Source organism: Theropithecus gelada, chromosome 17 (assembly GCF_003255815.1).
Source record: "Theropithecus gelada isolate Dixy chromosome 17, Tgel_1.0, whole genome shotgun sequence".
In the NCBI taxonomy this organism is placed as follows: Eukaryota; Metazoa; Chordata; class Mammalia; order Primates; family Cercopithecidae; genus Theropithecus; species Theropithecus gelada.
This window is the reverse complement of record NC_037685.1, coordinates 62831846-62856020: the sequence shown is the minus strand read 5'-3', so window position 1 is coordinate 62856020 and position 24175 is coordinate 62831846. Positions and strand designations below refer to the sequence as shown.

Genomic DNA, 24175 nt, shown 5'->3' with positions numbered 1-24175 from the left:
AGGCTGATTTAATAGGATTTGGAATTTAATGTGGCTATTTTAGGCAAATACGAAGGTTTATAGTTAATGTATTTTTAAGATATAATTGATTATAGCTGGATTTTAATTGATGTTGACGTCTTAGACAATACTATAATCTCAAATTACAATATTATTTGGAAAACATCTTCCCCTTTAAAATATAATTTGTATGTATCATATTATCACATAAAATACATAAATGAACTTCCTCAGTAGTTCCAATCCCATGAAAATGACAGTTGGTTTAGAAATCTCTCCTACATAAATATCACATTCTTGGTGAAATCGACAGTCTTTTCATGAGGAAAAAAAAATAAAATATGCACTAAAATTAGAAAATGCAAAAGACTGCCTAATTTTCAATTTCAGAAAAGTGTTGCTTGAAATAAGGTGCAAAAAGAGAGAAATTATGTCTATTTATATTTAGGATGGGCTTTTTTTTTTTACATTATCATCACAACTTAGCAGAATTCTGTAATGACATCAAAAACCTGAATAAAAACAACATTAATCTGCATGCCAGGATTTCCTTAAGAAGAGATTCACTGTTTGTACAGCGGCTTTTTCTTCTTCTCCAATATTATCTACTCATGAGCAAATACATCTCTTAACTAACAAGTTCCAAGGTAAGCATTTGAAATAAATTGAAAAAAAAAGAAAAAGTCTCTATTCCTTGTTGGCATGCTGTTACCTTGAAATCCCCTCTTGACATTCTTCATCCCGTTTAGAGACTGCGCACAGACCTAATATGTTGTTTGAACCTAATACGTTGTTTGACAAAATGGATTGTTTTTCACACAGTCTCCAAGACTGCCACACCGAGCTTTTCCATTTCCAATTTAAAATACTGCTAGAAACAGTATCGGCTACGACCACTCATGTTTCAGTACAAAATTTTCCTTCCTAATTGATCTTGGTGATTGAAATGGTGCAATGAGGAATATTGATTAAATAACTGCTTTCACTTCAACATCCGGATTGTCATTATCCCTTTCCTGAATTTACACTCAAGAATTCATTCGTACTTTTTTTTAAAAGGTAGTTTGGATTTTAGCGTTCGATAAAATGAATAACCCAAAACATACTTCTGTCACCATGAAATTTCTTGCATGTTTTTACTGCAACAAAAATATCCTCCTTCTTCACTGGCTTTCCCTAAAAAAAAGAAAAGAAAAAATATATGCATATGTGAGTCAGCGTTAACTTCACACCCACGTTAGATCTCACATGCTCTAGAGTTCAAATTAACCAATGTCAAGGATATCAAACATATTCGGGACGAAGTTTTAGGGGAGAAATGGAAACATAGGGCAGCTGACAATACAGCCTTTCTGTCAGCCAGCCCTGGACCTGCCTGCTCCACCGTGCATGGACTGTGCATCCCCTTAACAAGTTTCTTAAGCTCTCAGAATTTCAGTCGGCTTGTTTAGAAAAAAAATAATAATAACCACCAAAAGGCTGCTATTATTACTATAATTTTTTAAGCACATAGTAAGTGACCAGTAAATGTTAGTTACCTCTCATTTCCTTTCTCCAGCTGGTGAAGATTTTGACAAAAAGAGAGAAATAGGAGGATTTTTTAGTGTAAAATAAGAGATGTTGCCCTTTTCTGGGCCTGGCCTTACTTTAATGTTGAAAACATTTTTACAGCAGCCTCTTTACTGGTGATCCAAGTCTAGGCTAAGGATGTTTTCTCCTCTGACAAAGGTAGGATTCCTTCAAACACCTGGTGAAGGTGGGGTGGGGGCAGTCCTGGAGCCCAGGATGATCACACAGATGAAAGGGAGCACCAAGAGGGATCTGTCAACAAGGCACACCCAAGCCCTTCCTGACCCCTTTATTACCTGTCTTAGGCCTGCAATCATATTCAATCATGACTCCTACATAATTTGGGGCTGGTTTACAGTGACATCTAACCACAGCTTTGTCATGTCACTCAAGGCAGTAGGAGAGCACTGAAAGAGCAAGCAAGCATTCTGCCTGGAAAGACTGGTCCCCGGCTCTGGAACTGCAAACACATTACGATTCTCTCTCAGTGCTGCACTGTGTTTTGGGGGGGGTGTGTGTGTGTGTGTGTGTGTGTGTGTGTGTGTGTGTGTGTCTCAGTGCTGCACTGTGTTTTGGGGCGGGTGTGTGTGTGTGTCTCTCTTAAAATGGCACACACAGACTTCTGTGTGACTGACTTGAGAATAACGACAACATTTGAGGTTGGTGAACATATTTTTTCTTATGAGAAAAGCAGTTAACAACCTAGTGAGTGTCGGGGTCTCCAGGCTCATACTGGGGCTGGACCTTGATACTGGGGCTGGACCTTGGGTCTGCCAACACAAGTGAATTCATTCTGAAAGTTCTGGATGGCTGTCAGTGAGATGAAAGGCAGAGCCACCTGCTGAGACAGTAAAGGGTGCAGGCTTGTGGAGAAGGCTTAGGTGTCACACAAAGTACTGGAAATGGCCTTTCCAGGAAATGGAACAGAAATTCCAATCAATGCATCCTACATCATCAACAAAAGAAATGACTGTGGGCACACTAACCCTAAAGCACTATGATGGGCAGTCCTTCACAAAGGCTCTGGATAAAGGGGAGCCCGTCAGAACCCTTGCTCCCCTCCCTACTAGCTACGTAGTCATAAACAAGCACTTGGCTTCTCTGCGCCTCTCTCTTCTCATTTGTAAGATGGAGTTACAATAATACTAACCTTGTATGACTGTTATTACTAGAGTCATGATATATAGTTCTTACCCGGCACAGGGAAAATGTTGATTTTCTTTTTAGATGTAAAGTGCTAGTGCAGCACTAGTCACAATAGCAAAGACATGGAATCAGTGAAGGTGCCCATTAATGGTGGATTGAATAAAGAAAATGTGGTACAGATACACCAAGGAATACTATGCAGCCATAAGAAAGAATGAAATAACGTACCTACAGCAGCATGGATGCAGCTGGGGGCCACTATCCTACGCGAATTAATGCAGAAACAGAAAACCAAATACTGCATGCATGTTTTCACTTATAAGTGGGAGCTAAACACTGGGTACACACAAACATAAAAATAGGAACAACAGACACTGGGGACTCTAAAAAGGTGAGGAAGGAAGAAGACCAAGGTTTGAAAACTTCCTATTGGGTACCATGTTCACTATTTGGGTGACAGAATCAGTAGAAGCCCAAACCTTAGCATCACGCAACATACCCTTGTAACAAACTTGCACATGAATGCCCTGAATCTAAAATTTATTTTAAAGTGCTAGGATGACATTATGCACAGCATCTAAATTTTTCCTTTGATATGCAAAGAAGTTTTTCTTCTGTTACTTACACAAAGTGGTAGAAAAGAATGGAACGTGGTAGCACAGTAGAAGTCCACGTCATCTGTACAAAACTCAGGCACTGGGGTCAGGGGAGGTCCTCCGCCTTTGTCCCAGATGTAGAGGGCAATCTGCCGCAAGACAGGAGACAGGCAGTGACGAAAGAACTCAGTCAACACAAGTAAAAGAAGGGACAAAAGATCTCAAGGGAAAGCAGAAGACACCTTCCATAGAGAGTAGGTTGAACCATATCAATTTGTCAGTATTCAACTGGACTTTTTAAACTTAAAAAAATGACAATTCCATGTGAATAAATGTATTCTATTACTAACAATAAGCAATTAACTATGAATCAATATTCTGACCGCCAAAAAATTCCAAGGTATGCGGTTTTAGGAAAGAACACATTCTACAACATCACAGAGAGATGTAAGAAAATATTATTACGGCTCCAGTTTCCTTAGTATGGTAATTACATACCCCGAATACTCAGCTTGCTTAAAACATCTAAAAATGCTGGGTAAAATGCCCTTAAATATTTAAATGTATTGCTAAGTTGGCACAAAAATGTGGAATCTGTGAGAACAAAAATGGGAAAGTGAGATCCTGGGGAAAAAAGGGCACCAAGGGTAGTTTTCCCTAGTAGGTATCAGCTGACCTCTGGCAAGGCTGAGTTTCTGATGGGAGTGAAGAGACTGAAGGCTATGACCCACCGAAGGTGGGGTGTGACTAACAGCAATCCCATACATAAAGCTAGGACCACGGGTCTAAACGGAGGGAAAAGAATCATCGCTAAATCTCCTCTTAGATTTTGTAACCAAAAGCCAGGCCTCCTCAAATTGTGCCACTATGAGGTCCCAAAACACGTCAAACTGATAATCTAAATTATCTCAAGTCAGTATAACTCATTAGCAACAGGCAGAAGCTAATGTAAATCCTTACTAAGGAACCACAACCTTAATAGAAGGCTCAGGGGATTTTTCTAAAGGAACAAGGGTGCTTACAGAACAATCACTCAGAGGAAAAAAACAAAAATCACACACAAAAAAGAAATAAGATAATGAACAAGAGCCAGCAGACATAATTTAATCAGACTCAAAAAACTTCAGATATCAGAATTATCAAACAGATTATAAAATTACTATGCTTAATATATTTTTATAAAGAAAAACTTTAAAACATGAGAAAAGATTATTTTAAAAAGATTACACAAAACAAGTAAGCACATTTGAAAAATAACTGAGGCTGGGTGTGGTGGCTGACACCTGTAATCCCAGCACTTTGGGAGGCCTGATCCTGGAGTCAGGTCAGGAGTTTGAGACCAGCCTGTCCAATATGGTGAAACCCCATCTTTACTTAAAAATACAAAAATTAGCTGGTCGTGGTGGTGCACACCTGTAGACCCAGTTACTCAGGAGTCCGAGGCGGAAGAATTGCTTCAACTCAGGAGACGGAGGTTGCAGTGAACTGAGATCACACCACTGCACTCCAGCCTGGGTGACAGAATAAGAGAGACTCTATCTCAGGAAAAAAAAAAAAAAAAAAAAGAAAGAAAAAGAATTCAATAAAACTTGTGATGACAGAAAATGACTGGCAACCTAGAATCATCTACATGATGTAAGCATGCTTCAAAAACAAAGTTGAAATAAATATTGTTAAAGAAAAAATATTGAGAGAATTTACCACCTCACTAAAAGAAATTCTAAAGGATACACTTCAGGAGGAATAAAAATGATTCAATCGGAAGGCCTAAGACACAAGATGGAATGATAAGCAAAAACAATGGCAAATATATGACAAGTTAATACCAATGTTAACTGCATAAAATAATGATAATATCTAAGTTTCCAGGGTAAAAAGAAAAAGGGACAAATACATTGAACAACAATTGCATACAAGTTGGGAGTGGGATAATCAGAGTTAAAGTATCCTAAGGCCCTCAAATTTTCTGGCTGTTAATTAATAAACCATTGTTAGGTTAAGAATGCATGTTAAAATATTTAAAATAACCAGTAAAGTACAGACAGACTGAACTTCTAAAATAGCAGACAAGAAAAAATATGGACTCATAAATAAATAAATAAGAAGACAAGGAACTTTAAAATAGAAAAGTAGAGGGGCTGGACACGGTGGCTCACTCCTGTAATCCCAGCACTTTGGGAGGCCGAGGTGGGCAGATTATGAGGTCAGGAGTTCAAGACCAGCCTGGCTAAGATGGTGAAACCCTGTCTCTACTAAAAATACAAAAAAAATTAGCCGGGCGTGGTGGCAGGCGCCTGTAATCCCAGTTACTCAGGAGGCTGAGGCAGAGAACTGCTTGAACCCAGGAGGAGGAGGTTGCAGTGAGCTGAGATGGCGCCACTGCACTCCAGCCTGGGTGACAGAGCGAGACTCCGTCTCAAAAAAAAAAAAAAAAGAAAAGAAAAATAGAAAATAAGGAGAGGGGCACAAAATAAAGTGATAGAAATCAAATATATCAGTAATTACAATCAACATCAAGGTAAATTTGCTATCTGGTTTAAAGCTAAAGATTTTCAAACTGGAGGGTGGGGGGAAAAGGAATGTCCATAGACTGAGTGGCGTCTAAACGATAAATTTATTTCTCACAGTTCTAGGGGCTGGGAAGTCTAAGATCAAGGGACTGGCAGATTCAGTGGTGAGGGCCTGCTTCCTGGTTCATGGATGGCACCTTCTAGCTGTGTCCTCACATGGCAGAAAGGGCAAGGAAGCTCCCTGGGGCCTCTTTTATAAAAGTGCCAATCCCATTCATGAAGGCTCCACTCTCATGCCCCTGTCACCTCCCACAGGTCTACTTCCAAAGACCATTTCTCTGGCGCTCAGGTTTCAAGGTATGAATTGGGCGTGGGGGGGCATGATCATTTAATCCATACTGGCATATGTACAACCGAAGCACCATGTAAGAGCAGAGTACTTCTAATGACATTTTTGCATGTTTTTAGAAATCTACCTCTGGACCCATCCATCTAGCTTAAAAGTAAAGAATCATGAATCACAAGATGCAACCTTTTTCACTGTTCTGTCTTCACCTACATAACTGAAATGAGCTTAAAATATAAGCAACTAATTCACTGGAGTGTTGTGAAATTATCTGTGGGGAGTAGATGTGGGTGGGGAAACTACACAATTAGGGAATGCAAAACACCTTTTACATCGAAGGACGTGAATTCTTGATTACTAGGACTTTTAATCAAACGAAACATGACATACCTCATGTTTTAAATCTATTGTAAAGTCGGATTTCAGGGATTCACTCTTTAGTCTCTTGGTAAGCCTAGAAAATAGAGACAATTTGATTTTTTTTAACCAAAAGAAGTGTCAAATAAGACTAACACATTCTTGAGACTTTCTAGTGTTTGAAAACAGATAAACATACAGATTTAAAGATAAAAATAACAGTTTAATTTCCTTGAGGGAAAGGACTGTGAAAAATGCAACGGTTGGCTGACCAATAAATGAACGCAAGGAAAGTAGCATTCATTATTCCAACATCTGCCAAATAACGTACGATACAATACAATGCCTTGGGGGAAAAAGTCACGAGCTTTGTTGACTCCTGATAATCTTTACACTAAATAATACAGAGAAAGAAAAAGGAAAGGGAAAATAAATTGTGCTTGAGAAACAGACACGGTCACTTTTTGTTTCTTACTTTAATGAATCTTGCTGGGTTTCATGGGGGAAAAGCATGTGGTTTTGGGGAAGAATAACAGTTTTATTGCAAGTCACTGTCTTGTTTAAACATTTTCAATGGCTCCTTTCCCATACAGAATAAAGCCCCAAACTCCCGAGCCAGTCTCCAGGCTCCTACCATTCCCAGCCATCTCTAGCATCACAGCACCCACTTGCTACACCCAGTGCACACGCCTCCTCCCCATTGTTCTCTCCTGCTGGACATCTGCCTAGACTGCCTGTTCCCAACCTTTACGGAGCAAACTTGTAAACACAAAACTCATGGGTACCTTCTCTGTAAAACTTACCCAGATTTGCCCACCAGAGTAAATGGAAACTTCCTTGACTGCCAGAGTACAAAGCACAGACCTATCAGCTTTATCACATGCATTAAAATCTGGTGTATACATAGCTCTCTCTGTGTTATACTTTCTTCTCTGTCTTGCCAGCACTGCCCACCGTACCAGACCACAATGAGCACTCAGTGAGCTCCCTGAATGAACTAGACAACATATTATTTGATTCAAAGCTAACGAGGGAGGAATACTTACCCAAATCACCAAAATACCATATGGTTTTGTATTTACTTACAGAGCTGAAGACTAGACTATTAGTTTAAATTACAAACCTCCTCATACATAATTTCACTACAAAGAAATAATAGTGATTTTAAAGGCCGGGCGCGGTGGCTCAAGCCTGTAATCCCAGCACTTTGGGAGGCCGAGATGGGCGGATCACGAGGTCAGGAGATCGAGACCATGTTGGCTAACACGGTGAAACCCCGTCTCTACTAAAAAATACAAAAAATTAGCCGGGCAAGGTGGCGGGGGCCTGTGGTCCCAGCTACTCGGGAGGCTGAGGCGGGAGAATGGCGTGAACCCAGGAGGCGGAGCTTGCAGTGAGCTGAGATCCGACCACTGCACTCCAGCCTGGGCGACAGAGCGAGACTCCGTCTCAAAAAAAAAAAAAAATAGTGATTTTAAAAAGGAAGAGTAGGTTGGGCACAGTAGCTCATATCTATAAACCCAGCACTTTGGGAGGCAAAAGCAGGAGGACTGCTTGAGGCTAGGAGTTAGAGCCCATCCTGGGCAACATAGTTTAACATAAAATTTAAAACAAAATTTAAAAAAAATTTTTTTAATTAGTCAAGCATGGTGCATCTGTAGTCCTAGTTACTCAGAAGGCTGCGGTGGGAGGATCACTTGAGCCTAGTAGTTGAAGGCTGCAGTGAACCATGATCACACTCCAGCCTGAGCAACAGAGACCTTGTCTCGAAAAGAAAAGGAAAAAAAAAAAAAAGAAAAAAGAAAGAAAAATTTTAAAAGAAAAAGGAAAAATAGCAATAAATTTCAATTTTTTTTCCAACTGTTTTTAATTACATCTTTCTGGTTGGGCCACGAAAGATTTCTATAAAAATTCACCTCTGATTCTCTGATTAGAAGAAGACAGAAAGCAGACACAGGATAAATGTGCTTCATTACAAAGCATTTGTCTCACAGCTGATACTAACATAGCTTAGTAGCAGGTAGCACCAAAAGAAGCCCCATATAATATCTGTCACATTCCTGCTCAATACTCGCCCACAGATCTGTGAGTGTAAGTGGGGTGGACTGAGAGTCTACATCCTCAGATACACTCCAAATATATACTTAGAGAAAAAATGTCTGCCCTGGCAAGTGAGATCTTGTCCAATATGAATTCTTCTCAGTTGGAGCAAGTTTTCATAAATAAACTGTATCAAGCTAACTTTGGGATTTGGACTCATGCCACATGCCTTCAAAATCTAATTAGACCACAAAGAGTAAGTCTTCACTTCATTCAGGCTCCAAAGACAGAAAAGTCATACCCGGGCTTATTGCCACAGGCGAGGAACACCAAGTTGTGATCAGAATACAAGAAGCATGTGACCTCCACTGTTAGATGGCCGTGTTTCATAGGCCCCTTCACAATCGTCAATAAACACCTTAGTACTGTTACCTTAAACATGCTCTCCATCTTTTTGGCTTTTCAAGTTTCTCATTCAATCCTTGAAAATTCTTTTTCTTTGAGGGAAACCTCAGAAGGGGAAAAAGTGAAAACCACTGATAGAATTTCTGAGACAGGGCCAGGTGTGGTGGCTCATGCCTGTAATCCCGGCACTTTGGGAGGCCGAGGCGGGTAGATCACCTGAGGTCAGGAGTTCAAGACCTGCCTGGCCAGCATGGTGAAACCCCATCTCTACTAAATATACAAAAATTAGTCGAGCATGGTGTTGCACACCTGTAATCCCAGCTACTTGGGAGGCTGAGGTAGGAGAATTGCTTGAACCTGGGAAGCTGAGGTTGCAGTGAGCCGGGATTGTGCCACTGCACTCCATCCTGGGCAACAGAACAAGACTCCATCACAAAAAAAAAAAAAAAAAAAAAGAATTCCTGAGACAGAAAAGGACTGATAAGAGGACTAATGAAAATGTACATGGCTATCTTTCAGTGGCAATCTCTTGCAGTCCACAGAGTGTACCATAACCAAGTCATATTTACGTAAATACCACAGACTTCTGGTGGAAGAGTTAGCCTCATGTGCCACCTCAGGCCTATGTCAGTCACCCAGTCACCTTGCAAACAAGTTCAAGTTCTAAGAGTGTGCAGGGTGACCAACTAACTTAAATGGCAATACCTAATAGTGCTAACTGGATTTCGTTTTTCTATGAAGCAAGATATGAAGCAGGGTTTTTCCAGTGCTAGTTTCAGTAACCAACAATACCAAAAAACCAATGAAAGCCAGAAATTCCAGTTACTTAGATGAAATGTTTCCTCATTAAATATTCAGTTCCTGGCAAATATGAAGTTTTAGCTTTCCCAATTTTTAGAAGTTATTGGGCCGGGTGTGGTGGCTCATGCCTGTAATCTCAGCACTTTGGGAGGTCAAGGCAAGTGGATCACGAGGTCAGGAGATCGAGACCATCCTGGCTAACACGGTGAAACCCCATCTCTACTAAAAATACAAAAAATTAGCCGGGCATGGTGGCGGGAGCCTGCAGTCCCAGCTACTCGGGAGGCTGAGGCAGGAGAATGGCGTGAACCTAGGAGGTGGAGCTTGCAGTGAGCCAAGATCGTGCCACTGCACTCCAGCCTGGGTGACAGAGCAAGACTCTGTCTCAAAAAAAATATAAATAAATAAGTTAAGTCATGCCCCCAATGGCACAGTTCTAACAACACAACCACCTAGGCTACAGACGTGCAAATGACCGAGGGCCCTTTCAACTCAATACCTAGCTGGCTTTTTCAATCCCACTTGTCAATCAGTCAACAGAGCAACCTGCTGAAGGAAATCTCGATAAGGTTTGCTGGTGAAAAAACAATGGCGAAAACCAGAAACAGTGTCCTGTAACGATTTTTTTAATAAGATGATTTTTGAAGGAATCATCTTATTGGAAGTTAACGAAAATTTCTCCAAAAAGGAAAATATTTATTCATAAATAAACTGTATCAAGGTAACTTTGGGATTTGGACTCATGCCACATGACTTCAAAATCAATTTGTTTTAATTGATCAAATGGATGGATTGCCAGGAAATATTAGGCAGTGTGAACTCAAAACTCACTGATGTGGAATTGTTAGGCCAAATAAAATTTCAGTGGGAAATAGTCTAAGAAAGCGTGCCTCATGAAATATCTTTAGGTAACCAGTTGTGCTGGAGACTAGGGCAGAAGAAATACTTAAGTAACTGTAAGTTGTTACGTTACCTACAATGTGGGCCATAAAGTCAAGGAAAGGACACAAAGGGAATCAGCATTCCTGGACTGGCCCTGTTGGTTGTCCATGTAAATAGTTTCCCCTTCATTCTTCCTAAACAAATTCTGGTTTTGATTAATATTAAGCCCAACAATTATACAGGCTCCAGAGTCAGAGACTGATTACTCTGGGCCAGCCAGAATAAGCAATGAAATTCCCTGGCAACTGTTAATACTCTGGGGATTAGAACTGAAAATTCCAATAATTCTAATAATCAATGAAATTCCCAGGCAACTGTTAACAGTCTGGAGATTAGAACACATATGCAGTTGGCCCAACCAGACTGAGGATTAAGCACTTACCATTCATGGTCGGGAACAGGCTGTCTACTATTGGATACAAACAGGAAATACGTAGCCCTTATTGTCTTGAAACCACAAGAGGAACCAGATTTAGGATAAATGGATTCTGTGTACTATAGGATAGAGGGACAGAGAAAGCGTGGGTCCTCAATGATATCGATAAACTGCCGGATCAACCAACCACAGACCTCACTCACCCCAATTACAGCCAAAGTATTTCCTTAATCCAGTTTGAGTTGCTTCCTATTACTTGCATCCAAAAGCATGCTAATTGATATAGCTGCCAATAATAGGAAGAAATAAAGTCAGCACATTAGGGAAAAACTGGGAAAAAAACAACTAGGAAGATCCAATGTTGCAGCTGATGGGGCTAATGGATACTTTATCCTTCCTCTAGTCCTGAGTATAATACCAATTTCTTTTTTTTTTTTTTTTTTTGGAGACGGAGTCTCGCTCTGTCGCCCGGGCTGGAGTGCAGTGGCCGGATCTCAGCTCACTGCAAGCTGCGCCTCCCGGGTTTACGCCATTCTCCTGCCTCAGCCTCCTGAGTAGCTGGGACTACAGGCGCCCGCCATGTCGCCCGGCTAGTTTTTTGTATTTTTTTTAGTAGAGACGGGGTTTCACCGTGTTAGCCAGGATGGTCTCGACCTCCTGACCTCGTGATCCGCCCGTCTCGGCCTCCCAAAGTGCTGGGATTACAGGCTTGAGCCACCGCGCCCGGCCACCAATTTCTTGAAAAATAAATAAGAATCCCCACTAGAAAAGCCATTTTAAAATATATCTTGACCACAAGATAGTTGTTATGCCAGATGGGTTATATCATTTTATTTGCTTGATTACCTGTCAGCATCAGGGGGAAAGGAAATATGATCTAAGATAACTAGAATTTTAAATATGGCACTATGATAAGTCTGCATATTTATTTTGCTTTGTCTTTCCTGGCAGGGGAAAGGGAGAGGAGGTAGGGAGAAGACCATGGATATCAATGAACCATACACATTCTACAGTTTGTTGGTCACTGTTCAGCATGCAGAAGGCTATCTGGTGCCTCACTCCGCTATCATACTGGAGTCACGGGGGAAGTGCTGGGAATTTCCTGAGCTTTGTGGAAAAGATTAACCTCTTGGCTTTAACTCCCTTAGTCACAGTTCCTATTACTATGGTCTGAATGTTTGTGTCCCCTCTCAAATTCATAGGCTGAAGTCCTACCCCTCAAGGTGATGTTACTAGAAGGCAGGGCCTTTGGGAGGTGAAGAGGCCATGGGGAGGGAACTCTCATGAATGGGACTGCACCCTTAGAAAAAAAGACCCCTCAACCCTTCTCCCAGATGAGGGGACACAACAAGAAGGAAAGGAACCAGAATGCTGGCACTCACCAGACACTGAATCTGCCAGCGCCTTGATCTTGGACTTTCAGCCTCCAGAACTATAATAAACTGCTGTTGTTTATAAGCTCCCTGGTTTACGGCATTTTCTTATAGCAGCCCAAACAGACTAAAATGCCTACACACCCTGCTGCAGTGACGCGGCCCTCAGTTCTCTCTCCTAAATACGGTTAAACTTGACCAGAAAGGGAGATGTGAAACTCCTATGGAAGTTGGGCACTGGCTACCTTCCCTTGTCAACAGATGGGTTCAATGATCTCACAAACACAACAGGGAAGGGAATCATGGACCTGTGGTCTCCTGTGGGACTACCTTGCAAAATGCCAGATAATCCAGAACATAAAGTCACCCCTTAACAAGGCTAACATCTCGGCTAGTGCACAACCTGCAACCCTGGTTCACGAACCCCTGGAAGCTAGTCATGTGGTGAGCATGAGACAGTAATGAGGTGAGCGCTAGCCAGAGCCAACAAAGCCTGCCAGTGCTCTGGGTGCTGCTACACCTGATGGGCAGTGAAGCAGAGGGCAGAGCTTTCCTAGGACAGGTTAAACTTAACACCAGCATGTCAGCCAATAAGAGTTAGGTTGAACTTGGCCGGGCGCAGTGGCTCAAGCCTGTAATCCCAGCACTTTGGGAGGCCGAGACGGGCGGATCACGAGGTCAGGAGATCGAGACCATCCTGGCGAACACGGTGAAACCCCGTCTCTACTAAAAAATACAAAAAACTAGCCGGGCGAGGCGGCGGGCGCCTGTAGTCCCAGCTACTCGGGAGGCTGAGGCAGGAGAATGGCGTAAACCCGGGAGGCGGAGCTTGCAGTGAGCTGAGATCCGGCCACTGCACTCCAGCCCGGGCGACAGAGCCAGACTCCGTCTCAAAAAAAAAAAAAAAAAAAAAGAGTTAGGTTGAACTGCCCTATATAGGGATGCCAGGAGTCAAAAACGTGTTCAAACAGGATCACTTCCATCAACCCGCACCTGGTTAAGACAGTAAGTCAAAGGAAGCAAGAATAAATAGTTACTTCTAACACCTAATTCAACAAAAACTGAATTGAATTCAGTATCAAGAGGTCTCCAATAAAGTCTTGCTAAAGGAAGATAGGAAATTGTGATGGGAAGAAGGAAGGTAAAACTCTAGACTATAAGGATTTGCCTTCAGGATAAGAGGCCTCCTGGATCAGAAGGCAGTGATGAAGAAAAGAGCTATACTAGCTTCAAGGAAATGATTAGACCCTCTGCTTGCCATATAGCTCTTCCTGGGTCCACTGGTTTCCTCTTTAGCCCTGAAGGAAGAAGCACCTGCTGCAGTTACAGCACTTCACAGGGCAGGCAATAGCTGTGTTTGTTCCTCTCTCAAGGGACTTCGTAGTATATGGGAAATGGGAGAGAAACAGGCTTACACAGAGGTTATAAGTCCCAAGTCAGAAAAAATCACTACCATGTGGGACTTCTCCCAAGGAGAGGTCAGACCAAATCTTTCCACACCATAAAACTAAGCAGAGACCAAATGAGGAAGGCTAGAGGAAGCCTCCTGTGGCCGAGGATGACAAGAATACTTGAGGAAGGGAGAAGGAACAGTGGCTCAGCCTACAAAGTGCAGGTCACAGCTTCTAGGCATTAAGAGTCCAGACTCAACAAAGGTGGCTAAACTGGCCCCAAACATAAGGCTGCTGGACACTGCAGGAAAAGAGTGTCCTGGGAACTCCCAGTGCTCAAGCTGTAGCAAACCAAAGTGTACTTAATTTGAGAAGAAACACGACCCGAGGCTGCTGAAAGGCAGAACATATTTCCCTCTCCCCTGCAGAGCACAGAACTAGGCAGACCAGCAGACGGTGAGAAAGGAACGACCACTACTTCTTCTTGTCTTCACTCCCCTTCCTCCTTGACCCTTCTAAGAATGAAGGGAGGGAGGCTGTGCAGATGCTGTTAGGCATGCTTGGTAGGGGACAGGAGAAAGGTATCCTTGCCTGGCAGTCCCAGGACGGAGTGTGTAAGTCAAGGATCCTTTTTTTTTTTTTTTTTTTTTTTTGAGACAGAGTCTTGCTCTGTCACCCAGGCTGGAGTGCAGTGGCGCGGTCTCAGCTCACTGCAAGCTCTGCCTCCCGGGTTCACGCCATTCTCCTGCCTCAGCCTCCCGAGTAGCTGGGACTACAGGAGCCCGCCGCCACGCCTGGCTAATTTTTTGTATTTTTTTAGTAGAGATGGGGTTTCACTGTGTTCGCCAGGATGGTCTCGATCTCCTGACCCCGTGATTGGCCCGCCTCAGCCTCCCAGAGTGCCGGGATTACAGGCGTGAGCCACCGTGCCCGGCAAGGATCTTAACTGGAAACAAACAAACAAAAATAATCCACTCTGGCTAGTTAAAGCATAATGTAAATTCATTAAAGCATATAGATGGCTCATGGAATTACTGGAAAGTCTGATTAAACAGACTGTAAGCTAAGATTCAAGAACCCCCAGATTTGTAGCACAGAAATAAGCAGCGTAGGAACTTCAGACTCTGCCATCATCAGGAAGCTGCTGTCAACCGCAACTGACTCTTCCTCTGCTACGAGTCTCAATTCAAACAGTCCCCCATGCTTTGTCTCCTTCCCCACACAATTCAGTTCCCAAAAATAATTGTACATAACACATCTACCTGATGGAACCTACAACATATGGCTGCTTCCTAGTGGCAAGGAAGGGTAGGAAACACAGGGGTTTTGTTTTGTTGTTTGGATTCTACACTGGAAAGGAGGGTATCACACTGTAGAGAACTTTCAAATGTGAAAAGAGTAGTCAAGAAGTTTTGTCCAGCCAGGAATGACAAGGTATGTACTATCCTGTATATCTACAATGGGCTAATAAGATTTTGAAGACCCCAAATCCTAGAGACAGGACACTTAATGACAGAAACTCTTTCATCTCTGAAGATAAAAAAGTCACAACTGCTGTATCAACTCTCTATTCCCTAAAGAAGAAAAACATTTAATAATTAATCTGAAGGGCTTGTCAACAACCGTATTTCTCCTGAATTACAATTTAACCATCTTCACTTTCCACATCTAACAGAACACCATTGTGATTATACACACAAATGGCTAGCTATGATTACCTATAGTACCTTCCACTAGCTAGCTGTCCTCCTGCCTGGCCCGTGTTTAAGTATGCACACCCATGCACCTAATGAGTCATCAACTCTCAACCCCAGCATGTTACTGCTTCATTTTCTTACGGGTGAGAGAAGTTACACCTATAGCTAAGTACATCTCTTAACAATAGTAATGAGGCTTCCATGTGCATGGTTCTCAGAGCACTTCTGTCTTCTCCCTTAGTCTCACAGCTTATTATTTTGTGGATGAGTAAGAAGAATATACAGAGAGGTTGAATGATTTTGTCTGAAGGGTCTAGTCAATGACAGTGCTGAAGCAGAAACCCTCAGGCACGTGGCTCCTTTTCCAGGTCTCACCACACACTGCCGCTGGCTGAAAAACTCATTTGAGATCCTGAGAGCCATCAGTTACTGTACTCAATGAAATTAAAGTTGATGTACACCCTTCCCACCTCCCTGAAAAAAGTCCAATAAATTCTTACTTGTTTACAAGTGGAATACTTAAGGCCCAGCCTGCAGCAAAGTCTGGATACTTAAAAACTGTAGGATTCTCAGAAAAGGCATAATGGTGAATTATTGTAGATTCTTCATCATGTAATGCTTTTCCCAAAAACCATTCCTGTTAAATAAAGATATAACATGTCACTTTAAAAACAACCATTTCATGTGAGACCAATAGAAAGTTGTACTATTGGTTTTAGATAATTAAATATTTTGGGTGATAAAGAGTTATTAGCACAGATTAAATATTTCTAGAGAATGTGAACAAAAATATAATTAACACTAGTATGATAATGAATGTAACATAAGCTTTGTATACAAAAAGTAGTTCAAGATCTGATCATCAAGATGAACAAGGTATTAGTCATCATTATACCATAAATGTATAAAAGTGGTATTTTATAGAATATTCCACATAAAAAGACTATTAGGGCGAAGAAAATAGTATGCCCTCATGCCCTACTAAGGTTTTGAAAGAATGATTTGAAAAATTCCTTTCAGAATCAGTGATTATCTATTTATTTACTCATTCATTCAAAAGATTTTTATTGAGAATCTACCACACACCAGGCAGAAACATAACTTACCCTACAGTGGAGAAATGGAAATTTAAAAAGTAAGTAAAATAACCAGGTAGTGATTGAAATGTGCTTCAAAGAAAATACATCAGGGTGACTAGGAGCTGCCCTGAAAGAGAGAGAAATCTCTTAGGATGTAACAAACTAAGATGCAATAATATCAAGGAGCTGGATCTATGCAAAAATCTGTTAGTCATATAATGATGACTAGCATTTTGTTCATCCTCAGCAGCGACCTGAGATGAAATAATATCAAAGAGCAAGCTCTATGCAAAAATCTGAGGAAGAGCCGTCAAAGGACTTAATGCAAAATCCCTGAGGTGGGAAAAAGTTTGATACAGTCAATGAAAAAAGAAATCCCGTGTGGCTGGAGCTACTGGATGTGGGAGTAAGGTACAAAAGAGACAGGCAAAAGGCTGACCAGGGTGAGTTTTATGTGCCAGAGGAAAGGAGCACAGACTTTATTGAAGTGTAATGAAAGACTTCCACTTCTGACCACAATAGAATAATCTCGATCACATCTACTCTAACAGGTATAAAAGCTGGAGAAATTACATAAAGCAAAGGAGTGAAGCCATTAGAAAACAACAAAGGCAGATAGGACATAAAGGACTAAGATCCCAGAATTAGAAAGGCCATCCATGGGAGCCCCATATTGGCCTTCTCCTTTCCTCAAGGAATTTGCTGATTCCTGGAGCTGCAAATAGCACACAGCTAAAAGCAGCAGCTGGGAGCTTTTGCAGCCTCGCTGGACTGAAAGGTAGAGTCTGGAGCTGGAGACCTTGAAAGAGAAGAGATGTAAGGGGGTCCCAAGATGCTGCATGCAAGTTTCCGTCAATGACCTAAGCTGCACAAAAACCAAGGAAAAAAAATGAACCAAGCGGAAAGCAGCAGTGGAGAGGCTAAAAAGCTGAGCAAAGCCTTTAGCAGTACTGTAGTGCTGGGAAACCAAGGCTGGAGTTCAGATTGCCAGGACAAAAGGGCTCTGGAGTATGAGCAGTCTGTAAATAGACCTATCCAAACAACATCTACAACCCAGAAGATTAAATCCTTCTATAGGAATTCCTATCATCCATAGCCTTCTTAATTTTTCACATAAAACATCTGAGATTTAGTTAAAACTTACCCGGCAGAGCAAGAAACAAGACCAAACCAGAAACAAGAAAAGTGAAAAACAGAAAGAGATGCACAGATAAAGCAGATGTTGCAGTTATCAAATAAGACTTTTAAAAAGATATGGTTAATGTGTCCTTTAAGGATAAAAAGATTTTTAAAATTGCACCAAAGAACTAGAATTTATAAACAAGAGCCAAATGAAAAATCTAAAACTTAACGTAAGAACTGAAGTTAGTAACTCAAAAAAATATTACACACAATAGCTGAGAAGATTAACAGTCTGGAAACCAAGTCCAGTAAAAAATATCCAGACTGATACAAGAAAAAAAAAAAGGGAAGAAAAGAGCTATGGCAACATGGGACACAAGGAAAATGGCTAAAATGCACGACATTAGAAACTAAGGAGAGACAGAATGGGACTGAAGGAATATTTGAAGAATACAGGCTTAGAATTTTCCAAAACTAACTAAAATCATCAAGTTTTACACTCAAGAAGCTCTGTAAACTCCAGTGAGAACAAATACAAAGAAAATCACACATAGGCACATAACGGTAACACTGTTGAAAACTAAAGATAGAGAATATCCTAAAAGCAGCTGGCGGCAGGGGAAGTCATGGAGGGGAGAGGGTATACGTTTTGTTTTTTTTTTTTTTTAAATAAACAGAAACAAGATATACAGCTGAGTTTTCAACAGAAATGATAAGAGGGGAAAGACAATGGTAGAGCATTTGTACAGTAACGGAAGAAAATTGCTCCCAACCCAGAATGCTATACCCAGCAAAAGTATCTTAGGTGGAATGGGAAACCACTGAAACAGGAGGCTCTAATAACGGTCAAGGCAAGAGATGAAGATAGCCTGAAACAGCGTAGTAGTATTAAATATGGAGAGAAGATGGACAGGAGATATATTCTGGAAGGAGAACCAGCTGGTCATGCCAACATGAAGTTGAAGAAAAAAAGAAGAACCAATCTCAAGTCTTAGGCTTTTAATATGAGCAACTGGATAGGCAGTGACAGCGATGCATTTCTGGACGAGGAAGACTGAAGATGGAAGAGGTTTAGAAAGGCATTGAGAGTTCAGCTTTCAACATGTCGAGTTTTTGGTTCCTATTAGATAAGCAGAGGTATGAAGCAGGCAGCTTGACATAAGAGAGTACATGGCTGACTCCCTCAATTCCTTTACTCTGTTCCAATGTGACCTGATGAGTGAGGTATTCCTTGAACACCCTATATAGACAGGTAAGCCCATTCCCAATACATCCCTTACTCCCTTATTCTGCTTTATTCTTCTCCATGGCACTTGTTACCATCCGACATATTATATATTTGCATTTTTCTCTATTGCTTATCTGCCCTGAAACAAGAACACGCCTCCTTGTGGGCAGGGATGCTGTCCATTTTGTTCACTGCTGTATCTCCAGTTCACCTAACACGTAACAGATGTGCAGTAACTTTTTGTCAAATGAACATAGCAAGTCCAGGAGAGATTAAAAAAGCAACTCTCCTCTATTGAAGAAACTAGAGCATAAATATGGATCAAGTACCCTAAGTTGTGTATATTTTCTCTCTTACCCAACCAAGACCACCTCACTCTCGATTAATTTATCAGTATATAAAATCAAGAAGACACCATGCATGAGTACTCTTAGGTATTTCTTAAGAGCCTTATTCTGCTTGTGGTTGTATTGCAAATACCTCCCAGAGTCCTACTTTTCCTCAGTTTAGCAACAGATCATAACTGCACATATGTGACAGCTGTTAATTTTTAAATCTAACATTAAAACTGCATTTAGATTCACAGATCCATATGATGACTTTCTTCTTGATACTTTGCCTATGGGTATATTAAATCATTACTGGGTAAGAAGAATATCCTGTAACAACCAAGACAAACCACCTCAGCTTGAGATTAAAAATTCAGCACCTTTAAAAAAAATCTATAATATAGCTCTTTATCAAGTGACTAAACCTTAACCAATATGAAAATCACTGTACTTTACATACCATGCCAATAAGCTTGTATAAAGAAAATAAACATCTCAGTGTATTTTGAAAACTGTCTTACAAATCTTTCACTATTAAAACCTTTCACAATTAAAACCTTTGGTTCCAAACATCTTATGGAAAACATGTTGCTATGTTTTATCTCCTAATTGCAGGGTTCAGCTATTATATAGTATATGATTTTCAGTATTTTTGTGTGGGTTATACTGTAAACTACCTTTAAAAAATTATTATAGAATCTATACATAGAGCCACTCCCCTAATCTTAATGACTTCCTTAAGGATTTCATTAGAAGGACAATTATAATCAAGAAAAACCTTAAAAGAATAACCCAGTGTTCCATGAGTATCTTAGAATTACCAGTTTTTTTCTTTTTTAAAATTATGCTTTAAGTTCTGGGGTACATGTACAGAACGTACAGTTTTGTTACATAGGTATACGTGTGCCATGGTGGTTTGCTGCACCCATCAACCTGTCATCTACACTAGGTATTTCTCCAAATGCTATCCCTCCCCAAGCCACCCACCGCCCATAAGGCCCAGTGTGTGATGTTCCCCTCCCTGTATCCATGTGTTCTCATTGATTAACTCTCACTGATAGGTGAGAACATGCAGTGTTTGGTTTTCTGTTCTTGTGTTAGTTTGCTGGGAATGATGTTCCAGCTTCATCCATGGCACTGCAAAGGACATGAACTCATCCTTTTTGATGGCTGCATAGTATTCCATGGTGTGTATGTGCCACATTTTCTTTATCCAGTCTATCATTGATGAGCATTTGGGTTGGTTCCAAGTCTTCGCTATTGTGAACAGTGTTGGAATAAACATACGTGTGCATGTATCTTTATAGTAGAATGATTTATAATCCTTTGGGTATATATAATCATGGGATTGCTGGGTGAAATGGTATTTCTGGTTCTAGGTCCTTGAGGAATTGCCACACTGTCTTCCACAATGGTTGAACTAATTTACACTCCCATCAACAGTGTAAAAGCATTCCTACTTCTCCACATCCTCTCCAGCACCTGTTTCCTGACTTTTTAATGATCGCCATTCTAACTGGCATGACATGGTATCTCACTGTAATTTTGATTTGCATTTCTCTAATAACCAGTGATGATGAGCTTTTTTTCATGTTTGTTGGCTGCATAAATGTCTTCTTTCGAAAAGTGTCTGTTCATATAGTTTGCCCACTTTCTGATGGCGTTTTTCTTGAAAATTTGTTTAAATTCTTTGTAGATTCTGGATATTAGCCCTTTGTCAGGTGGATAGATTATAAACATTTTCTCCCATTCTGTAGGTTGCCTGTTCATTCTGATGATAGTTTCCTTTGCTGTGCAGAAGCTCTTTAATCAGATGCCATTTGTCAATTTTGGCTTTTGTTGCCATTGTTTTTGGTATTTTAGTCATGAAGTCTTTGCCCATGCCTATGTCCTGAATGGTATTGCCTAGGTTTTCTTCTAGAGTTTTTATGGTTTTAGGTCTCATGTTTAAGTGTTTAATCCATCTTAAGTTAATTTTTTTATAAGGTGTAAGAAAGGGATCTAGTTTCAGCTTTCTGCATATGCCTAGCCAGTTTTCAAAACACCGTGATTTATTAAATAGGGAATCCTTTCCCTATTGTTTTTGTCAGGTTTGCCAAAGATCGGATGGTTTTAAATGTGTGGTGTTATTTCTGAGGCCTCTGTTCCGTTCCATTAGCCTATATATGTTTTGGTACCAGTACCATGCTGTTTTGTTACTGTAGCCTTGTAGTATAGTTTGAAATCAGGTAGCGTGATGCCTCCAGCTTTGTTCTTTTTGCCCAGGATTGTCTTGGCTATGTGGGCTCTTTTTTTGTTCCATATGAAATTTAAAGTAGTTTTTTCCAATTCTGTAAAGAAAGTCAATGGTAGCTTGATGAGGATAGCATGGAATCTATAAATTACTTTGGTCAGTATGGCCATATTTACAATACTGATTCTTCCTATCCATGAGCATGGAATGTTTTTCCATTTGTTTGTGTCCTCTCTTATTTCCTTAAGCAGTGGTTTGTAGCCCTCCTTGAAGAGGCCCTTCACATCCCTTGTAAGTTGTATTTCTGTGTATTTTATTCTCTTTGTAGCAATTGTGAATGGGAGTTCATTCATGATTTGGCTCTCTGTTACTGCTGTATAGGAATGCTTGTGATTTTTGCACATTGATTTTGTATCCTGAGACTTTGCTGAAGTTGCTTATCAGCTTAAGGAGATTTTGAGATGACGGGGTTTTCTTTTTGAGATGGCGTTTTTGCACTGTCACCAGCGCGGGAGTGCAGTGGCGCGATCTCAGCTCACTGCAACCTCCCTCCTGGCTTCAAGTGATTCTCCTGCCTCAGCCTCCCAAGTAGCTGGGATTACAGGCGCCCACCACCACGCCCAGCTATTTTTTGTATTTTTAGTAGAGATGGGGTTTCACTATGTTGGTCAGGCTGGTCTCAAACTCCTGACCTTGTCATCCGCCCGCCTTGGCCTCCCAAAGTGCTGGGATTACAGGTGTGAGCCCCCGTGCCTGGCCACGATGGGGTTTTCTAAATATACAATCATGTCATCTGCAAACAGATACAATTTGACTTCCTCTTTTCCTAATTGACTACCCTTTCTTTCTTTCTCTTGCCTGATCGCCCTCACCAGAACTTCCAATTGCATGTTGAATAAGAGTGGTGAGGAAGGGCATCCTTGTCTTGGGCAGTTTTCAAAGGGAATGCTTCCAGTTTTTGCCCATTCAGTATGATATGGCTGTGGGTTTGTCATAAATAGCTCTTATTATTTTGAGATATGTTCCATCAATGCCTAGTTTATTGAGAGTTTTTAGCATGAAGGGCTGTTGAATTTTGTCAAAGGTCTTTTCTGCATCTATTGAGATAATCATGTGGTTCTGTGTATGTGATGGATTACATTTATTGATTTGCATTTGTTGAACCAGCCTTGCATCCCAGGGATGAAGCCGACTTGATTGTGGTAGATAAGCTTTTTGATGTACTGCTGGATTCGGTTTGCCAGCATTGAAGATCTTCCCATTGATGTTCATCACGGATATTGGCCTGAAATTTTCTTTTGTTGTTGTTGTATCTCTACCAATTTTGGTATCAGGATGATGCTGGCCTCATAAAATGAGTTAGGGAGGATTCCCTCATTTTCTATTGTTTGGAATAGTTTCAGAAGGAATGGTACCAGCTCCTCTTTGTAACTCTGGTAGAATCTGGCTGTGAATCTGTCTGGTCCAGGACTTTTTTTGTTTGGTATGCTATTAATTACTGCCTCAAGTACAGAATTTGTTATTGGTCTATTCAGGGATTCGACTTCTTCTTGTATTGTTGTGGGAGGCTGTATATGTCCAGAAATCTATCTTTTTTTTTTTTTTTAGATTTTCTAGTTTATTTGCATAGAGTTGTTTATAGTATTCTCTGATAGTAGTTTGTATTTCTGTGGGATTGGTGGTGATATCCCCTTTATCATTTTTTATTGCATCTATTTGACTCTTCTCTCTTTTCTTATTAGTCTGGCCAGTAGTCTATCTATTTTGTTAATCTTTTCAAAAAACTAGCTCCTGGATTCATTGATTTTTTTTTTGAAGTGTTTTTTTATGTCTCTATCTCCTTCAGTTCTGCTCTGATCTTAGTTACTTCTTGTCTTCTGTTAGCTTTTGAATTTGTTTGCTCTTGCTTCTCTAGTTCTTTTCATTGTGATGTTAGAATGTCGATTTTAGATCTTTCCTGCTTTCTCTTGTGGGCATTTAGTGCTATAGATTTCCCTCTACACACATCTTTAAATGTGTCCCAGAGACTCTGATACATTGTGTGTTTGTTCTCATTGGTTTCAAAGAACATCTTTATTTCTGTTTTCATTTCGTTATTTACCCAGTAGTCATTCAGGAGCAGGTTGCTCAGTTTCCATGTAGTTGTGTGGTTTTGAGTTTCTTAGTCCTCAGTTCTAATTTGATTGCCCTGTGGTCTGAGAGACTGTTCATTATGATTTCCATTCTTTTGCATTTGCTGAGGAGTGTTTTACTTCCAATTATGTGGTCAATTTTAGAATAAGTGTGATGTGGTGCTGAAAAGAATGTATATTCTGTTGATTTGGGGTGGAGAGTTCTGTAGATGTCTATTAGGTCTGCTTGGTCCAGAGCTGAGTTCAGGTCCTGGATATCCTTGTCAATTTTCTGTCTTGTTGATCTGTCTAATATTGACTGTGGGGTGTTAAAGTCTCCCAGTATTATTGTGTGGGAGTCTAAATCTCTGTGTAGGTCTCTAGGAACTTTCTTTATGAATCTGGGTGCTCCTGTATTGGGTGCATATATTTAGGACAGTTAGCTCTTCTTGTTGCGTTGATCCCTTTACCATTATGTAATGCCCTTGTCTCTTTTGATCTTTGTTGGTTTAAAGTCTGTTTTA

General features: G+C 40.7%; 1 protein-coding gene across 1 annotated transcript in view; it reads right to left on the bottom strand.

Moving 5' to 3' along the window:
• Window positions 1-24175, bottom strand: part of B3GLCT (beta 3-glucosyltransferase) — a 121657-nt gene that overhangs the window by 43832 nt on the left and 53650 nt on the right. Inside the window, exons 7-10 of the mRNA XM_025364839.1 lie at window positions 16050-16186; window positions 6558-6621; window positions 3341-3460; window positions 1107-1176 (exon numbers count right to left, since the gene is read on the bottom strand). Coding sequence (XP_025220624.1) covers window positions 1107-1176; window positions 3341-3460; window positions 6558-6621; window positions 16050-16186 — 391 coding nt within the window. The remainder of the gene's footprint in view (window positions 1-1106; window positions 1177-3340; window positions 3461-6557; window positions 6622-16049; window positions 16187-24175) is intronic.